Genomic DNA, 21,697 nt, shown 5'->3' with positions numbered 1-21,697 from the left:
TAACTGGCAGGATTTCAGCAAGCTTTAGGCTTTCAGTGCATACAGCGGTCACCTGAATCCCTTAGACAGCTGAGGAAATGACTGTACTTTACATCACTAACTTCTGGTGTTCAAAGCCCAGAAGCTGACACTCCACAGCAGTGGTTTAGAATCATAGAAAAAAACTAACCAAAGCAGTAAAAGTCATGTTTGCAATGGTCACAGCCCCACAGCTGCTTTCAGAAAGACAAGCAACTTAAAAATGATGAGAAGATCTTGTAGAACATGACATTTATGAAAACTACAGCAGCTGAATCCATTCCCCCCCTTTAAACTGTTACACAGGAATGAAGAAAAACTTCTGACATTGACTGACTGCAGGTGATAATCAATGCTGTCACCTCCCTCTCTGGCCTAGAGAACGACACCACAAAGACCTGGGGTTTGCAGTAGGATGCACTGCTGTGTTCTACTTCAGACCTGCTAGATTTCCAAGAGGAATAAAGCTATAACCTTTCTATTGCACAGAGAAAGGTTGTAAGAATCATCAAGCCCACAAAGAAACTCTCAGATGAAGGGACTGAAATAATAGTGTTTGCCTCAGGAAACAAATGAAAAATCATACTGAATACTTGGCAAAATTAAAGAAAGATTAGTCATCTCTAAGAATATCACAGTATCTAGAGTTCCTACATTAAACAGTACCAACGACTTTAAAACATTTCCCAGATTAGACTGTAGCTATTGCAGGTGAATGTGAAGAAGTCTGAGGTGTCCTAACTCCTGCCACAATCTGAAACGGTGTATAGGATTCCACTTGGATCTGACAGCAATTCTGCTGTTGCTATGGAAATCATTCACATTCCATTAAAACCTTAGGAGGTCTGTATCTCCTTAAGTCACTTGTGCGTATTTTGTTGGCCTTTACTTCTGCTCCACCATCCGAAAGAAGAAAATCTGAGACATTTCTAATACTTAAACCCCCCCAATCAACATTACATAAATTAAAACCTATGATGAAGGGTTATCCTTGAAACAATTCTCCTAGCTTGGCCTGGCTTTCCAGTAGCCATCCAGTTGGGCCAAAGACATCATGAGAAATATACTGACAGACAGGATCTTACTGGAACAACTGCAAAGCCTGACATGCCATTGCCTGCCTCTCCTCACTATAGGCTTTAGAGCCACTAATTGTACAGATGTGCATTTCTTATTGTTATGCATTTCATCTCAAAGCATCATATTTATCATGGAACTGCATTAACTGTTTCTCATTGGGTTTCATCAAACGCGACAGCAAACAAGCAGGAAGGACAGAACCAGGCCCAGTAGGCAAAGTATTTTTTTACAAGACTGTCATCTCATTTGAGATTTTTCAGATTTGAGATCAGTTTCTCTAAAAAAATAATTAGATTCTGAGAAGAATTTGTTGCTACAGCCTCAACTAAAAAAATAAGCCACAAAACCCTGCAGCAAAAACTGAACTAAGACAATGGAGATACAGAGTCTTCTATTTTTTCAATAATAGACTTGCAATTTCTCAGTTTCCCACAGACTCCCTATAATTACCTACCTGCTCCACAAGGGATACCACACCCTCGTTGAAACACATTCTGCACTACAAGGGCTCCTTATTATTTCCCTCAAATTGTAAAGTGATTAGTAAACAGAATTTATTCCAGTCCGTTGCCACAAAGTTTATGTTTAACATTTCTCATGAAGATTAACCTTAGTCAAAGCTTGTCATATGACCTCACAATGACCAAATGCAGTGAAATGAAACATTTTACTTTCAAATAAATGTAAGAATTGATATGAATGAAGCATGCAATGCATGGGAAAACTGCAGACATATGAATGAAGACACTGATACTTTTCACTGTTTCAGAACAGAAAAGAGAAAAAATTTCCAAAGAAAAAGCTCCATCACCTCCAGATAAGTGCAAGAAAGGAGTATTCTAGATAGAATTCTTTAAAAAGGTTAGGCCAGAACAAGTCATTATTGCATGCCATTTGATACTGTCATTTTTAATTAAAGTCATTCTAAAAATAGGGAGGGATAATTGCTTTACAGTTTCTAGGCAAGTCTAAATTAAATACTATTTAATACTTTTTTTCTAGCAGGCTGAGAATCTCCTGGATTCTTTGCTGTTTAAAATAATGTGACAATATTTAACTGCTAATTTTGATGTCGAAAGTCATTATCTTGGAAAGTATTCTCAAATTGAAACTACACAGTGAAATTCCTAAATTGAGTAAACAAATTAAATATAGGTTAACTATCTGATGTATTTGTGACTAAACAAATGAAGTAATGAAGCAAGATGAAAACTGGCTGCATGCAATGTTACTTCAGAGCAGGTTACAAAAACAGACTCTAACTTGGAAAAGTTCTGATATTAGGCAAATTGACCCACACTTTCCTCTGCCACCACTGCACCACTTCCTTTTGGGAACATATCCTGAACAACAGCTACCAGAACTGGTCCTCAGACCCCACTACTCTCAGTGGTTCCAACTGTTTGTGTGGGGGTTCACTTTCTACAGTGAAATTACTTTAATTTAAAGTATTTGCCTCAAACTTACTTGAGCAACAAAACTCAAACGCCTTTTAATTCTTGTATTATCAAGAGTAAGGAACTAAACTGAGAGCTGAAGTGCAGCTGTCCTTTGCCAAAGAGCATCCCAGCTACTCCCCCATTCCAGCATGTGGCTGCAGCCTGAGCTCTCCCCGGGGCAGAAGCAATGCAAGGATTCCAAACTGAGCATCCACTTGCTTTGTACAAAGGCTCTGACCCATACCTCAAACTCTGCTGTACCCCTGTGCATCCAGCAGTGCTACAATCTATTGTCTGTGTTCTGTGTTTACAGGGGATCAATGTAAAAAAAAAAATCCAAATCAAAACAAGAAACCAGCAACCACAACCAACCAAACAGCGTGCACAGCAGAACGTGACTTCTGAGAACAGAGCTGCCAAGCTCAGAAAGCTAAAAGATACAAAGTACCAAATTTAGAGTTACTCTTTCTTACTCTGATGGCATGCTCCATCCCAGTCATTCCTCCTGCACTGACTAGGAGCTGTGTGCTTTCCTACACAGAGTGATTTTCCTCACTAGTAAGCTACAGCCTGTGTTCTATAAATTTTGATTCCTTAAATGAGAAAATCTATGCTCTAAACTTAGGCTACAGACTGTAACAAGTTCAGCTATAAATTCTGAATTATAGATCAGAGAGTATACTATCAGCACAAAATTAAACTTTCAATTTTTCAGTGAGGGAATAATCAGTAATTCCTATCATGGTAGCAACATGTATGGCACACATTGTAATTTTCTCTGAGTACCCTACAGTGGGTTTTGCTGTCAGCTACAAGCACTTTATAGGTCACATTGGCCTTTAGGTTCACATTGCTAAATATGAATTTAGTAGAACATTTATTAAGCCATCCAACAAACATCTGGTTAATTTATTGTATGCTGCAACTTTATTATAAATCAGGCTACTGTAAATACTTCAACCAGACGATCACACACTTAAACCATGTCTCTGAAAGCCAGTAGTGTCATGAACAAATGAACCTCCAACAGTTTAACAGAAACCCAGCCCTGAAGATACACAGCCTAAGAAAGTGTTCTATACCACCTGGAAATTTACTTCATTAATAACAAACAAAGTAGAAATTAGGGGTAAGAGGTGTGGGCTGGTTCAACTTGATGTTTGTGTGTGTGTATATATATATTTATACTCTAAAATAACACCCTAAGTTAAACTAAACAAGCTCATCATTTGAATTAGATTTCTTTCCAACTCTTAACACAAACCTTGCTTTTCATCTTATGCTGGGACAGTTATGGTGCTTTGAATACAGTGTTTTGCAACCAAGAAAGCGACTCTTCAGGAGTGTCCATCATTTTCTTGAGTAGAATTATCCATTATAAAGAATTCTAGGTTTGCAACCTCTTCCACTAAACCTGTATTTTTTCAGATAAGGAACACAAGTGAACAAATACAAGTCCCTCGTATTTAATAATTACAGGTGAGGAGGTTTCATTTCCTTCCTGAAAAATTTCTATTTCATATAATTTCATAAAGCACAGTATTTTGCTTTGTCTTTGCTATTCAAATTCACATTACCTGATCCAATCCCAGCTTGGTTAGGTAGATGGCACTTCTTTGACATGTTTCATCCTCACAGACTGGTAATAAATGTTCACTTTGTCCATCCCCATCTGTCAAAGAGAAAAAAAAAAAGCCTGTCAGCTTTGTTTCTGTAATCAGAAACCCTGTTTACATGAAATAATCAGCTGTGAATAACTTACTATTTTTTAAATCTGAAAAATTACATGGGATAAACTAGACCTACTCAAAATCCTCAACCTAATAATCTAACTTGGGTCTTTTGTTTGAAGATTGCCTTCGCTATTGTATTTTTATCTTGACCCATAATATTGAGGAAATTTTAAATTTTACTGAGAAGAGTAAGTCCTTAGTAATTTAATCAATCCCTATGTTCAGTTGGGAAGAAAATTACTTTTAATACAAATCCACCATTACAAGTCCACCATAAAAACTTACTTAATTTTCTGAACTAGTTTTAAACTCTTCTGCTGTCAGGAAGACTAAGAAGAGTCATGAGTTTACATGTAATATCTTAATCTGTACTTAACGCAAAAAACAACACTGGAGAGTTGATTAACACAATGGCTAATAAATCCCAGGCTTACAGAATTAGGTAAATTTGAGTAAATTACAGGTTTTCAGAAATGTTCTTTAAGTGCCTTTAATCCATGTATTTCCAAAACCTTTAGCAGAATAATGACCTTTTAATATTTAAACAAGCAATGACTATTTGCATCTAGAGTTCTGACACACAGAGCATATAGTGAGGAAAAAAGTAATAATTTACTGTCCATTATCTGCTCCAGGAGAAATCTCTATGTTGCCATTCTGAACTTGCAGCCCTCCCAGGGGCCAGGTGAGCACTGGAAGCTCCCTGTCTGGGCTGGGAAGGAGAACACAGAGGGGGAGAGGAACACGAGCACCAAGAAGCAGCAGCAACAACCACGGCTGTAAGATCCCGACCACAACCAAACCTGGCTTGCCACAGAGATGGCATCCCCAGCTCAGGCAGACTTCAGGTAATCTACTTTTCCAGGCTATGAAATCAAAGCTCACAGTGTAATAAAAAAAATTCACCCTTTCAACTTGCCCCTTAGCCCTTACAGTTCTGAGGAGCTGGATATTTCATTCTGAGATAACCACTGTTCACTGTGAACACTGAAATAAAGAGAGGTCCTCATCTGGCACGTTAATTACTTGAATCATTTCCACTACTGGATTCTATCTTATATCTATCAAATATTGCAGGTTACAGTCACAAACATCCTCTCAGCCTGGCTCCCTGACAGCTGCTCAGCTATCCCACAATAAATTACATTTTCACTGGTTTGATGTTTCAGAAATGCAGCTTACGAACATGCTACAAAACGGATTTCTGTATGAACCACAAAGGTGCTCAGGGCATCAAGGGGCTTCAGGCATACCTACTGCTTGGGTTTGCAGAAATCCAAACCAGCTTATTTAGGCAAGTGGAAAAATTGCTTCATGAAATCTCCTTAGCCAATATGCAAACGCTGGATCATCTGCCGAAGTCACTGAACCCCTTATTCATTTTTCAGTACAGTACTGGCCACAGCCTAGAGGTCCTGTCGTAATTTACCTGTACCGTAAGAAAGGCTTTCTCAGCCTGCCAGCTTGTACTTCCATGAAGCTGAACCTCCTTTTGGGGGTGTGTTTACATCTATATCTGTGCACAGCTACATTTTCTGGGTCCCTCCCTTATTTCATCAGGAAGTTGGGAGATGGAAAGGAGGGTTATAAGGGGAGGAGGAGTGATGAAAATATCAGACTTCCCCAAATATCTCCAAGTGATAAAGCCAAACTTTTAGTGGCTTCCTACATCCCATCTGCCTCATGAATTACTTTACCTCACCACCAAACCTCTCCAAAATCCTCATGGCAGCTCTGTTCTCAAGGATAGAGAAGTTAGGATGTGAAGTAGCCTAGGTGACAGAAATCCAGTAAGTTCACATCCAAAGAGATGGGAAAGAGAATTCCCACTGGACAGAGAGAAATCAACATAGCAACTATTGAATCTGACCATCTGAAATCAGCACCAACTTTTGAAAGTGTTTGCTTTCCTTCTGCATCATTCAAAAACAACAATTAAAATGTTACTGTCTTGAATCTTTGCTTACATGAACTAGATTAAAATGCTGTTGGACTACCTTTTTTTCTAAACTTAAATGGAAAAAAGTGTTCAATTTGCAAATTATAAACCATAGGAATATTGAAGGGTTTGCTAAAATTGAATTAAGTTGCAGAGATACGTTTCTGAATATAAAATGTAAGTTAAGCCCTAATATTTTAATTGCATTTCTACAAAAGTTTTCATCCGAAGCGATTTTAGAAGATTTTCAGTAACATGCAAGGACAAAGAACCACCTTCCTCTGTTTTAGAAAGGGATAAGAACAAGGATGTTCTCATTTTAAATTATGCTATGGAGCAGAGAGGAATATAAAATGTTTGATTCTACTTATACTGCAAACATTCATCTTTTTATGCCAATAACTCAGTTTGACGGTGTGGGTAGTTAATGTTCAGAGTGGAGCAGGACATTGATGAAAACACCCTTGTAGCTTTGAGGAATAACCAATCCTAGGACAGTAAGGACAGAACTGGCATATAATTACACGTGTAGCCATCACCTTACAGATGCAGGTGTTCTGGATAAATTACTTAAGACTTGATTAAAAAATTCAGTATGATCAACAAATGAATAGAAGGCAAATATGCATCAAGCAACAAGCCTTTGTCCCTGCAAAGAAAATACTACAAAATACATTCTATATTGGAAGGCCAGAGTTTCCTCAATTCCTTTGACCAGAAGATAAACCCCCATTTACATAATTTCTTTTACAGGATCATGTTTTCAGTTGCAATTTCTCTTCAATTCTGCATAACATATATTTAAGAATCCAGTAGTTAAAAAAATAAAGTTCAAGATATGAGAAAAATCTGTTGAAAATTTACAGCACAGTTTTGAAAAAAAGATTTATTTTAAAAATAAATTTTGTCAAAAAACATCTTGAACACAAGATGAGAGGCCATTCTTAAGCTCACATATCTCAAATTATTGTTGTATCCACCTCATGAAAGTTTTTCAGACAGAGATATCCATCCTATGGATACCGGACTGGTTTGCTTGGATTTTGTTTGGTTGGTTTTTATTCTCCTCTTCTACACTCTGTGCTCAGCTGAATTTAAAGATCACAAAGATGAGATATAAAAACATTAATTCAGTATTTAGAGCAGACAGAACAAATGTTGAACTTAAAAGGCTTCAAGTAAAGCTCCAGCATTGAGAATGTAGCTGGAAATAGGACATCAATGAAACAAGAATATCTTCTGAGTTGTAGCAAAATAGTTTAAGAAAATCCACAATTAGTCAAATTACAGAAAAGTAGAAATCAAAAGAAGAAAAGCCCAACATTTTTCATCTCTATCATAATATGGTATCTTATTTCTTCTCCAGTTTTTATTTCTAAAGCACATCTTACAATGCACAGATTCATCTTTTATAACCAGAAATGTTTCCTGCATTTCTGAAGCTTTTTCAAAGACACTGTGAAACCAACGAATCGATGCAGCAGCTTTTCCAGTTTTGAAAGCAAGTATTTCATTCTTCATCTTTACATGATTCCACCTTGGAAGCACCTGCTGGAATGCAAACTACTGACATTGAAGACCACACAAAAAACACCCCCAGCAGTTGCTCACTTAACAGCTCAAACTCAATGACAACAAATTCATCTTTGACCCGAGCAACTCTTCTCATCTTCATGCCTGGTTTCAATCTCAATGTAAATAAACATCCTTCAATTTTAAACTCTGATCTTGAAGTGAAATTTCTCCACAAAGGAAAAGGAAGACAGACATTCAAAGGAGTATCATTAGCACAACTGATCAGTGCAATTAGGTGTTCACAGGTGACAAAACATGCACTGGTGACAATGGCTGGATGAACCTCTAAGACCTCCACTGGTTTCAAGTATTTATAAAAAATACCTTGCATAACATGTCTTCAATAATCTCGTTCAGCCTAGGTCTACTTAGGAAACCTATTTCTGGAGACCCTCTGTAGCCTGCACTTAGTTTCTGGGGTCTACTAGTCTCTCTTTCTATCACTGTATGGATTTAAAAATGAAATCTCAGTCCAAACTGGTGGAAATTGTGTTTGTAATTTCAATGTAATTTGTAGCAGTAGGTGTGCCCAAACACTCCAGGCTACAAATGTCTGCACTAGCACCACTCAGCTTGGAGCACCTTTGACATAGAAACAGAAACTCAACTGTTAATGAGCACGTTCTCAACACATGACTCTGTCTTGACTGTGATACAGCATAACTCCATGGTTAGTAAAGATCAAGTTTTGTAGGCAGTGGAACCGGCTAGAAAAAGAACAGTCCCACGTACTCATCACCTGCAAACCTGTAGTTATGTCTGAATATGTAAAGACAAAATTAGAAGTCTTATTCCATCTAGGAATCATGTGAGAATCATTACTTACAACTGCCTGCTTGCTGTATTTCAAACAAAGACCATGGATACAGAGCCTTCTTTCCAATACTTTGCCCATGTTTGCCAAGTGCAGGCAGCCCAATCCAAGTACTCCAAAGCCACTGCCTGTGCAGGTCCCTGAGAGCACACCTTGCAGAGAGGTTTTGTGAGAGACACTGCTGAGCTTTAACACTGATTGTGAATGTTCACACTTGCATAAACCACAGCTCAAGTATTTTCAATCTGTTCTAAAAGTAAATTTGAATGGGAGAGAGCAGAAAACATCTTGTCAATCAGATTAAACCCAACATAATGTTATTAGAATTGTTAGATGCTCCAAAAGCAATACTGAGGTACTGCAGCCTGAGAACACATTTTAAACTGAATTCACAAAGAGCAAATGGGTAAAGGAGTTCCACACAAGAAACTTCTTCCCAAACCCAGAGGTATCAGAGAGGTGCTTGTAAAGCAAACACACTCGTACTTTATGTAGCATGAGTAAACCTAGGCAAAAGATTCTCAATCCCAATGTTCAAATTCCTTTACAAACATAGAAAAAGGTGTCACAAAAGTGCTCCTTTACAAGCAGGTTCATAGGTTATTAGATTAATGCTTGTGCAATGTACTTTCCAAAATGGGCTCTGAAAAGAAAATGGAACCTGGGGAAATGACAACTTCTGTGATCACTCACTCCAAAACTGTTTCATAATCCAGCAAGATAAAGTTGTAGCTATGAAGAGCAAGACAGCTTTTGGTGGGTGTATGATCTAAACCTTTTTAATTTAAATGCTCTGTACTTCTGCTGCAGTGTAATCTTACTTACTGCTCCTTTAAAAACAAAAATAGAATCAACTTTTTGGGGTTATTCTGAGATCATAGACTGATTATGGTAACTTATTATGATTCTGTTAAATAAAAAGAAATTGTTTTCTAGCAAGTTGGGGGTTGGAGTTGATGATCTGTCGAGGTCCTTTCCAACCTTAACTATTCAGTGAAATAGAAATATGGTAACTATACAGGCTAAGAAAGTCAGCTTTCATAATTCTGAACATAAAAACAAGACCCTTCATATACCACAAAGTTCTCACTCATACATCTCTCCCTCTTGTCTTTGCCCAGTTCTCATTCTCCTCTCTCATGAGTCTTTAATTCACAGTTCTGAAGAACAGTAAGAGGATAAAGAAGAAAGAAGCCCTGTAGGGTTATACTGTAGCACTACCCTTCTGGGGCAGGCAAGAAGCCTACACTAAGTAAAACTGAGTTTGATATTCAAACAAAATAAAGGTATGTTTGAAAGCTCATTATCTTAAATTTATCTTCTCAAGTAATTAAATCATTAGAACTCTTGTCACTCTGTGCCTTTAGGTGCTCAATGAGATGGTCATGACAGAGACAGTTATAATAAATTACTAAGATAATTACACATTACTAAAACAATCAGTGTCAGCTGCTTTTAGAAAATGTGAATCATAACTTCAAAAAACAGATGCCAAGAGCTTTTACAGATGATTTAAAGTACTGTGGACATTAAAGAAATCCTCATCATCCTCTCCTTCACACTAAATCAATTCTGATTTTAAGTCCTTCCAAAGAATCCATATTCACAGCTCCACTGCACAGAAGCACTTAAACACAGCATGCCAGCAAACTGCACACAGAGACTTCCAGGCTGCACTGGAGCCAACAGTGCGGCCTTCTGCCTCAAATGTGATCCAAGCAGGGAAAAGAAACTGCATTAAATACAGTGTGAACCCCCCTTCCACACGAAACAAAATCATCACTGAAACTCCTGTTGCAGTTTATGCTGAAAGCTGCTTGTTTCACCTGTTTCATTTCAAAACAAACTCCCAAGCCTTGCTGTACGTTTGGAGCTCTGTGATATTACACATGTTCAAAGCTCCCATGGCAACAAACCTCTGGGTGCTGCCAAACCAAGGGGTAACAGTAACCAAGGCAAGCCACTGGTATAACTGCCTTGGGTCAGCTCAACCCAGGTCGAGAGCTCCTCTTACACCAACCATGAATTCAATCCTGTGATGAAGCTGTTCGACAAGGAATGAATAAACAAGTGACACAAGCAGCACTCCACCAATTTTATTGTTGGGAAGAAAGCAAAGTAATTCTTAATTTACAAGCCCCTTTGACAAAAATTAACATGAAGCAACAGCAATTCTTTTTCCCAGGAGATACTAGCATTTGTCAGCACATGTGAAAGACCTTGGCGAAATACGGGAACCTGATTTCCCCCCCTCAGAAACGGACACAGTTTGGGAACTACATGTAAAACACTGAGGCATCACTGAAGAGCATTACTGGTTACCAATTAAAAAATAAGACAGACTTAGCTCCTAAATACGCTTTCATGGACTCAAAACACAAGTTAACTTGGTATGGCTCTATATACTGCTGTTTCAGAAGTGGATCTGGTACTAAAAGAATCTCTTCCACATCTAAAGTCACTCGGAAGGCTTCACTTCCATCAACTTTCATATCTTTTTCATCCAAACTGATCACAGTAAACCCAGCTTTCCTCATATGCAGAGCATTTCACACACAGAAGTATTGTCATCCTGCACCTTAAGGTTCCTAGAGAATCCTTTCTACAGGAGCACTAAGTATTTTCACAACACAGTTCTCAAAGGAGAATGGTTTTCTTAAGGGGTTATTTACCAGATGTACCACTAAAATTTCCCTTTGATACATTGCTACTGCATCTGAGGATGCAACATTCTGAAGGAAAAAAGAAATTCAGATGCTAAAATGAAGTTGACAGACAAAATTAAAAGGTAAAAAATCAAAATGCAACTGCAGGCAGAAAAGCAGTGCATTTAAAGTATATTCAGCTGCAGGATAATTAAGGTCTACTTTAAATAAAAATCTTTCAACAAAATGCATTTGGCACAGTGCAGTGAAAGGCTGAAAAACCCCCAAAGGTTAGGCACTATGTTATCCTGTTTAAACATAATTAACTGGCAATAATGAGCTATCATTTCTTACAAGGAAAGTGATAATTACTACCACATGTCATACAAGTAGTTAACATACATGAAGTAGTTCGATTACTAGGTAGGGGGGAGAACAGAGAAGATTCTCTTAGGATTATTAGTTGGATAACTGGATTTCAAATACAAGAAAAAATTGAGTTCAGGTCTCTAAAAGACTTTGATAGAACTTTAACAAACCCAACCCATGTTTTGTCAAAAAGCAAGCAAGTGTGCATAGTAGGGGTGAACGCAAACTTATTAAATTAGAGACGGGAAAGGGCAGTAGTTAAGAAATCCAAGTGGTAACTAAAAAATAAAGGACTGAGTTAACTAAATGCTACCAAGAGAAAGGAAGAGTTGTGCTGTATTTACTTATGAGGACACCATGATGAAGTTTGATTTCAAAAAGCTATTTTTACTCTCATTTAAATACAGGCCACAACAAAGTTCTTTGCCCTAACTAAGCAAAATCAATGACTGATTAATCAAAAGTTTGATTAATCAAACTTTTACAATCTCAGATACCAACGGATGATCTATCAATCTCGCTATCCAACTGAACCAATCATAGTTAAATAGCAATTATGACACGAATTTCCTATAGAAATGAATTAATGGACTGTATAATCAGCACAATGCTAATCATTTCTGACTCACTACTTGAAAAACATATGTCATTAATCTTTAAATTAACAAGAAAATAGCAGGTTTGTGTGTCCGAAAGATGGATCACATTCATCTCATCCCAAAAAAATCACTCATTTTCAGATTGTCCCATTGAAATCCTTCAATTTCTTTAAAAATACATTTTCCTAGTCCTTTAAGTGACAATTAATAAAACTCTCTATATACTTGCAAGTATTTATCAGAATTCTAGACAACATCTATGATTTCCTCTAAAGACAGTACAAGCAGATCTTATAAAAATCCTCTGCTGGCTCACAGATAACAACAGTGCAGGATTAATCATTTTTGCTATAGCAACCACTGCACTGCAATTACCATAGTGACATGAAAAGAATAGAAAAAGTAATAATGAAGAGCTCTTACTTGTTTGGAGCAATGTGGCAGCTAAATAAGTGCAGAATCCTCTAGCGCCCAACTCTGCTCACCTTAATCAATTGAAATGCCATTTGTAAGAGACGTCAAAAAGCATTTCTGATTCATTTTTAAAAGGGCAGTACAAATCTGTCAATTGTTCCCTGTCCTTTGGCCAGATTAATGTACGAATCACTGCTATCATGTAAAAGAGGGGAGTGCTACTTATTACAGAGGTTCCAACTTAGACATAAAGTGTAAAGTCTACTCCATTACCATAAATGTATTGATATATACACACATTCTTCTATGTAATTTTCCATTAAAATATACGCACATACATATATATATATATATAATTGTAGTAGACTTTCAGATATATACAAACATACATTTGCATATTCTTTTAATGAAAAAATATATCTTTATTTTTTCAGTACTTCAGGAACACTTGGTACTAATATTATACCAACATCTGTGACAGTTTCTCATGAGTCACCTAATTGCTGTTTTTTCCAACTCCACTTATCCAAATAATTTATACTTGATAGCTGTTGTTCAACCTGCGTAGCTCAAGAAAGGAAATCTTACCCCAAATTAGTTGTTTTTGGAAGTTCTCAGTCAGAATATTATACAAAGCTCTCCCCTTTTTTCAAATGACAGGTAAATATTCATGGCTGGAAAGGGTACTTCAAATAAAATTTTCAGAAGCAGGAAAGAATGTTAGACAAAGCGACCTTTTGAAACAATGCTTATTTTGCTAAGATGCAGGTGTGATCAGTAAACCAGAATCTTGCACTGCAGGAGTGCAACAGGGCACAAGCAGAAAGGTGGGTGTAAGAGGGAAGGCAGCAGCTCAAGTGGCACAGCCCCAAGCTCACATCTGGACCTGACAACACTGCAGAGTCCAACATGCACAAGGTTAAGTTCATGAGAAGTGGCAGAGAGAAAGCATAGATACAGAACCCTTTGAGACCTGTAGCAAATGGCAAAGCTGGCATATCAGCTGTGAGGTACAGAAAATGTCAAGGAAGGGGAAGAAAAACAGAGGCAGGCAACCCAGAAGTAAGAATGTCAGAGGCTTGTGCCTGTATTTCGAACATTTCTAGTGCCAGTGGCTGCATCCCAGTGCCAAGAGGAGGATGCCTGTGGCAGAGCAGAGTGGGAGTGTACAGCACATTCCACATCACACACAGCTTGGCAAAACCTGCCTAGGTAGAAGGCAGCACAATCTTCTAACACATCTCATTTTCCATTTCATTGTGGTATTTTGATTTGTTGTGCAACCAATCAGGCCCCACTACAGATAGACAAATTATTCCAAACTGGAAACCATCATACCTTAACTTCCTTTGACTTACAACAATCATTATTCTGTCATTTTTGAAATGGAAAACTGAAAACAGGAGAGGTTAAAGTCTGACAATCCATTTCTAATAATGCATTGTCTTTTAACTCCAGCTCAGTACATGCAGCTGTACGCTCAAAGCCAGCTTTTTGAAGTACTTAAGCAGACACAGCACAGTGGGTAAATAAATGCAGTTACTGTGATAGAGCATTATAGTCATAATGTGAGATTTTTCCCCTTTGTTGTTGGACTGGTGCAGAACAAAAAATACCAGAATGAAAATTAAAGCTTTTTATCTTCCTACCACCATTTACTGTACAGCCACTCTCACAACCAATTATTATGGTCTAAGTATGATTTTTGGATGGCGGGATATTATTCAACTTTCTTCAGACTGCCTTTCATAAAGAACATGGAGTTTAGGATTATATCCCTTCATTACTCATATGCTGCTTTAGTACCATATTCACTTCAACATCCTCAACTTTGTTCAGTGAGAAAGTAACTATTTGTTGCATTAAGTGTCTTAAATTAATGCTAAGAAGATGGAAGGGAAAAAAAATTGATGCTCTTCTTCAATTTGTACCCTGGTTTGAAATCATAGTTCTAAGTATTTCCATAGTTGTCAGCATGAATTCTGTTCCTTTATCAAAGCACACATTTATAGCAATCTTCTCACTCACTTAGAAAAATTCATGGGCAAGAAACACCACGAGACCTTTCCCATCCTTCCCTCTGGCTAAGGTGGAGTGATCTGGAATGAAGATGAAGGTGTGTACGTAGTTGTTCATGACGAGGAAGCGGGACCCTCACATGGCAAGATCTGAGTGTTCTCAGAGGTGAAGGGGCTGAGAGCTTTCAGAGTAACCAGTTCAGAAGGTCAGTGTCTCCTCCATGGTGACACTGGTGGTCCCTGGCCTCTCCCTGCTCTGGCAGATGTGCTGCCCCTCTACACTGATTTGCAGGTATTTTTTACATCCCTGCACACACTTGCTCTCTGATATTCACCCTTACTAGAGAGGTTGCTCCACCTTGCCTCACAGCAGTGCTCTGCCTATGAATTTGATGATAATTAGCAGAGCAGGGCATTAAACAAGTGGTGCTGGAACTCCAGCCCAGCAGCCCCTGGGATGCTGCCGTTTCTCCCAACCTCAGCCCTGCCATAGTGCTGCACACTCCATTTAGCTGCATGTTCAAAATTTCAACTTTAGCACTGGAACAGCTCCACTTCTCTTTGCAAACCTATCCCAGGGTTTATTAAAATTCCATTAATTACTATAACTTTCTAAAATTATGATGTATCATTTGGGCTCGCTAGCCACCTAACATGAAATTATCCTACATTAAGATAGCTTTTCACATTGCCATTGTTAAAAAATTATAAAAAAATTTCTATTTAGTACCTATTAAGACACATTATTCAGAACATCAGCTTGGAAAATGATTACAAAAGACCCAGCACACTTAGTTTTTTTTTAACTGCAAAAACTGTATTATTCTATTCTTTCCTTCATATACCATATAGATAAGTATTCAAACTTGAAGATAAATAGTAAAATATTGTATTAAAACTTTGTCAAAGATTTTAGAAAATGGGGTAAACATTTCACAGAAGAGCCTAGGGCACAGTTCAGGTTCTACCTTACTTCATTCCCTGTAGATCTGATCTAAGGACCATTACCCATCCAGCAGAGGTGTCTTGCATTCACATGTCATCCTCAAAACACTTGTAAGTGGCAGCATAGAGTGAGTCACACCCTGGGTCTAAGAAGTTTAAAAACTGTCATTTTCTTTAAAATAAATTTTTAAGAAAATGCTGAAACAAGGCTACCATTTGACAACATTTAAAGACAGGCTCAGTCTCTGTTAACAAGCGTGTTGAATAAATACAGAAAATTACATTTCCAAGCAGTTATTTACAGTCAATTATGTCAGCAGAATCAGGCCTGCAACACTTTGCTTCTGGTTGGAAAATTGTTAGTGCACAGAAAAATAGTATTTTTTGCATTACAAAACTAACATGCCCCATTCTCTGTAACATGACACACATTGATAAGCCACAATTGACTGGAAAGGTACATTCTAATAGAAAAACATAGGCTTTCACTAACCCTTGCAAAAATAGATTTACATATAAATTAAATTTTTCTCCTGTCCAAAGGCCTTCCAGAAATTTCAATTACAACCATTAAGATTTTACCGTGTTCCAGCAATCTTTCTTCAAGTAATTTTATTTCATTTATATTTTGTCTTTATTAGTTCATACAAGTGAAGAATTTAGAAACATTTAGTCAGATAATGTTTTCTGAACAAGATTAGAGAAAAAACCAAAAATCATGACAAATGTTTGATAAAATTAAGTTTAAAGCAACAAAGCATCTCAAAGCAACAAAAATCAGCTACGTGAGGCAGAATGCACTGGGAAAACCAAAGCTGAATTTGTTAATAATTTTTCCCAGACACTTCAAGAGTTACAAATAGACATAACACATTAAAGCAGAAAAAGTAGAGAAACATAAAAACTCCATTTAGAGCTAAACACCTTTATTTGTTCTCCAGTGTAGAGTACCTAACCAAAACATGAGAAAGCAACACTCAGGTCAGTGTAAAAGAAGAAAACTCACCAAAATCTGCAAACACGGACTGTCCAACGACTTTGGCACCACTGGGCATTTCCTTACTTCTTCCAGTTTTAGAGAAGTTCCCATCCTAGCAAACAGGACAAAGATGATGGAAAGACTGAATTGCAGACTAAGTGATAAAAACTGACTTTTGAACCAAAGAAAAAACAGATTACTAATGAAGGGCTTTAGCAGATAAGAGACATCTCAGCTATGGAAAAAACTGCACTTTTCAAAAATTAGGACTGAGTTTTTGCATTTCTAAGCCTTCCTGTATTCTTATGGAAATCCAGCAATAGTAATATTCAGATACGATTTCCATATATTTTGCTGTGCTATGAGGAAGAGATTGGATTATTTCAGCAACATTATCTAAATGATAATTAAGTGATTATGAATACTACTGTGCATTTTTGCATATTGACATGTGAATTTATAGACATATGTAATATATAACAACACACCTACACACCTGTTAAAAATAGGGTCCTGATTTGCCTTCTATTAGGAAATAAACTGATTTAATATTAGGTTTGGCTTAGAACTTGTTTTACTTATCTGTTATTAAAATCCAGGCCTACAGAAAGTAATAGTCCATTATACCATCAGAAAGATGAAAAGTGCTGGATCATTGTTTATCACAGAACTGGATCACAGCTGAACAAACCCATTTAAGATGTTGAGTTTTCATAGCCATGTCAGATGACCCAAGGCCCATGTCCCCAGTCACTGCCATCAGCTCCTGCGCAGTGCTCTGCCACAAATGCCCAGGAAGGCACGGAGCCAAAGGCTTGGGAACGGAGCACCGTTATCCATATCCAACATGACTCATGTCATATTTAGTTTGTAGACTTCCATGCAACTCTGGACACAGTTAGTACTGTTTGTACTGGATGTCTGACTATGTATCTTTACCTTGACATATAATTTATAATGACTCTGATGAGAAAAATTAAAATGGATGCATTTCCATGCAGTGAAATAGAAGAGGCCCTGCTCTTAGTTGGCCCCAAAAGCATATCTTGTATAGGCAAATATCAGTGAAGGGAACTACTTTTTTCTACAAAGAGCAATTTAACAGCTTTTAATGGATCAGTTAAGGTATTTGTAGGTTCATACACATGTACAAGCATTTCACATGTATGACCTATTTTACTGGGTTGATTGATTCCAAAGAACAGAATTCTTTCTAAAGATAAGCAAATCTATCAATACAAAATATATAATGCAGTCTAGTATTTGCAAGAAAATTAAAAAAGACCCCCACTAACGGGAGACAGGACAAACACCTTGTGTACTTACAAACACTTAATAGCCGGTGATTTTTAAAGTCTACCTAAAGCTGTAAGAGCAAGATCCATGACTCACTGCTTTCATTACTCCTTCCTACACATTATCTCAGACAAGACTCTGTTCTACAGTGACTCACTGTGATAGGATGGATGCATTTTCAGGTAAACCCTCAAAAACTCATTCCTTAGCTAATAAGAAACACATTAAGCACTTTCTATTATCATAAAATAGTGAACTTTTAGCTATAGTCATTTTGGATAACAAGGTACAAAGGATGCCCCTGGCCAGGTCAGGCAATACAAAAGCAGAATCTCAATAAATAAATAAATGTTAATCCATTGATCTGTTACTCCTCAACCTGAATTTCAGTTATGATATTTAGTTAACACAAAGGAATTTCCCCAAATGTAACTTGCACATGTATTGTAATAGTCAGAAGCAACATTTGAGCCTCTGTCCCAGAAAATCTTATCCAAGACCTGCAGTCAGAAAAAAGCTGACTTTCAAAAAAAAAAAAAAAAAAATCTTTCAGACATAAAGAATAAAACCAAACTAATCAGTCTCTTAGCTATAAATCACTATAAATGTCACAAAATGACTCTTTGGGGTTTGTAACTTGTCTGTGTTTCAACAGAATGGTTATTTGTGTTTTTTCTCTTACCTTGTTTACCCATGTCTCAAACTGAATGGTTTTGGAATTTGGTGATGTGGTAAGGAACAAATCTGTAAGAAAATTTAAGAGAAATAAAATATTTAACAGTAGACTACATACAAAAATATTTAATCAATTAGTAAACAGATTTAATTTTAAAAATATTACCTATCTTTTAGAAGTTACAAATATATTCCAGTGATGTTTAGAAGTAAATATATACAATAAGAAAGATTAAAAACATACCCCTCAAAACTATTTTCCTGTCTTGTACTCTTCTGTTTAAATAAATATCAATAAATATAAACTAGCCTTTTATTTGGGATATGTCGAATTAAGCAACAGATACACTACTGACAGGAGAAGAAAAGCAGATGGAGAAATATTTCTGGCTTCCTATACACTAAAATTTTCTCAAACATCAAAACAGTGCAAAATAGAGCTTCAAAGGATTTATCTGGCAAGGCCTAAACAGAAGCTTATTCACCACCATTTAGAAAAGTCCCCAAATTAGGAAAATGGAAAGAAAAAGCCTTTATTTAAAACAAAAAAAAAGTGGAGGTTGAAGAATAAGAAAAAATTAAGTCTAGTATTAAGAAATCCAGATTTAAGAAAACTACTCTTTTAAAAGCTTGTTTTTCATTGTCTCCTTCCTCCCGGCAATTTCAATTGCCATTCTTTGAGCTAGAACACAATGGTTACTTTTCAGGGGGAAAAAAAAAAAAAGAAAAGAGAATATTAATGCTTTACCCTAAACTGTTTTACGGAATAAGCAGGTAGATGGCTGGCCGTACAGGGAACTTCAAATGGCACAATAAGGGATATTGTGTTCCAGGGAAAAAAAACCCAGCAACAAACAACAACCACAAAACTATAAACCTCCCCACACCTAACAAGCAAAACCCAAACAAAAATCCCACATACACACAAAAACCAACAAAGATTTTGCTTATAGACTTCTCTCCCACAGCTTAAAAGCTTTACCATTTAATTTTATTCCTCTGAATATGTGAAATGGGCATTTCCTTTACAGCACACACATGAAAAGCATGATAGCGCACTTGGAATGAATTACAGTGATACTTAAGGATTTCTTGAAGGAGAGTCAAAAATAATGAAAATAATCTGAAGACAGCATAAATGTAAGTTAGAAAACTTATATACACTTTCAAATATTAACTTTGCATCTAGAAGGAAACTTGTGCAATACTGTTGATTACTATCAGATATAAACCAGAAAAATATTAAAATATCCAAAACATTCATGGAGGGTAAAAGAGGAACATGGAATAACAGAAGCTTTAACTAATTTTCCTACAGGCCAAAATGCCACTACATCTTAGAAAAATGTTTTTGAGGTTTAAATAATTATTTCAAATAGGGTTGTCCTTGCTGTACTTGGTACTGAAATATTCCATGCTGCATATGGGTTATGCCACAACATGCTCTGAAGTGTTCTATTGAAATACCCAGCAAAGGATGAGCATTTGATCCCCAGCTGGGGCTGGCTGGGTGACCCTCACAGCCATTCTGTCTGCAGTGTAACCTTTCCCTAGCACCTCCCTGACTCTGCCTCACACTGTAGAGCTGACCTCCCACCTTCACTGCTGAGTCAATCCTCTCTCTGCTCAGTCCTTGGTGCAAGAGGAGATCTTGGGGAGCAGTAACTCAGCACTCCCACTGTTTATACATACTTGGGGACTCTATCCCAGACTGAGACTAAGTGGCATGGCTACCAACACCAGACATAACTCACCCAGTGTCACCATGCTAGATCAAGGCTTGACACTGAACAGGCTCAGCTCCCTCAGCCTTTCCTCATCAGAGAGATGCTCCAGTCCCTTCATCATCTTTGTCACCCTCCACTGGCCCCACTCCCTGACCTGCTCCAATGCTCTTCCTAAAGGCCCCCACGATCCCATTGGCCTTATGGTCACAAGGACACGGTGCTGGCTCATGGACAGCCTGGCTGTCACCAGGACCCCCAGGCCCTTCTCCTCAGAGCTGTTCCAGGTCACCCCCAGCTCGTGCAGGTGCTGGGGTTGTTCCTCCCAGGTGCAGGACCCTGCACTGCCTTTCCCTCCAGCAGCTTAAGGATGATTACATTCAGCAATGCTCCTGTTTTGCACCAAACTCTTTCCCCCAAACCAGTTTCTCTCCAAAGTCAGTAAATTACTTTTGCACTCTGTTCCTCTCCGTGTCTCCTTTTTCCTAACTCAAGGCACACAACATTATATAGAACGAATGGAACCAACACAGCAGAGCCGTTCCAAGGCTGCTGCAATATCACACTGCACTGGCAAAATGCAAAGGCAGGCAAAGAGAGCAAGTAATCTAAAAATAGTGCAGAGGAGCTGGTGCCACGCTGCTCTTACATAAAGAAACAAGCTGTGATTTCCCATAGGACAACTTAATACAGGTACAGCAACACCACCTCTAGCTCTAGAGCCCTCTGAACCAATCCCACTGGTACCTTATTGCCAATTGTCCTCCTTTTTATCCTTAAGCCTTCTTAGAAGCTACATGTTTGAAATGCTCATGCATGATTCTGGGATTAAACTCTCTTGCACTGCAACCAAATCAAATTGTTACTATTTACAAGTAATTTTCCATTTTGATCAAGAGTGTCAGAGATGTCAAACCAAACCAAACAAAAACATTTCTTTGCAGCAGCAGTATAAAAAAGGTAATGCAATTTAGACACTCCAAGGAACTATTCACAGATTTGTATAATTCAGAATTACAAGTGTTTTCTCCCAAGTTTGTGAAAGAAATGTGTAAGAAAAAGCAAGTCCTGTCTGGACCAGTGTTCTAGACCAGTTAATTCCCAAATGTTACTTTCAATCTACCTTACTTTATGATTCTTTCTGGTTTGACTATGTAAGTTTTTAACTCCAAGATTATCTCAGAGAGGAAACAAGAATCTGTGCAATCTATAAATATCTAACAGCCATAGCAAAGCGAGCCTTTCCTTTCCAAAGGAATGGGGTCCATGACATATCTCCCACCTCACTGCTATGGCTTTCCATATCTATTATAACTAAATTCTTAAATATCTAAGAGCTGCAGGAGAACAGATGGAGCCAACAAATGCATTAATATCCGTATGATCAGTACTGGGGCTACACAATAATGAAGACACAGATCTTTTCTACACTTTT

The 21,697-nt window shown here is 37.6% G+C and overlaps 1 protein-coding gene across 1 annotated transcript in view; it reads right to left on the bottom strand.

Annotated features, from left to right (window-relative positions):
* Positions 1-21,697, bottom strand: part of ITFG1 (integrin alpha FG-GAP repeat containing 1) — a 73,678-nt gene that overhangs the window by 33,721 nt on the left and 18,260 nt on the right. Inside the window, exons 7-9 of the mRNA XM_039558225.1 lie at positions 18,546-18,607; positions 16,595-16,679; positions 4,115-4,209 (exon numbers count right to left, since the gene is read on the bottom strand). Coding sequence (XP_039414159.1) covers positions 4,115-4,209; positions 16,595-16,679; positions 18,546-18,607 — 242 coding nt within the window. The remainder of the gene's footprint in view (positions 1-4,114; positions 4,210-16,594; positions 16,680-18,545; positions 18,608-21,697) is intronic.

Source organism: Corvus cornix, chromosome 11 (assembly GCF_000738735.6).
Source record: "Corvus cornix cornix isolate S_Up_H32 chromosome 11, ASM73873v5, whole genome shotgun sequence".
Taxonomy (NCBI): Eukaryota; Metazoa; Chordata; class Aves; order Passeriformes; family Corvidae; genus Corvus; species Corvus cornix.
The sequence above is the reverse complement of the archived record's forward strand: the minus strand, read 5'-3'. Positions and strand labels throughout refer to the sequence as shown.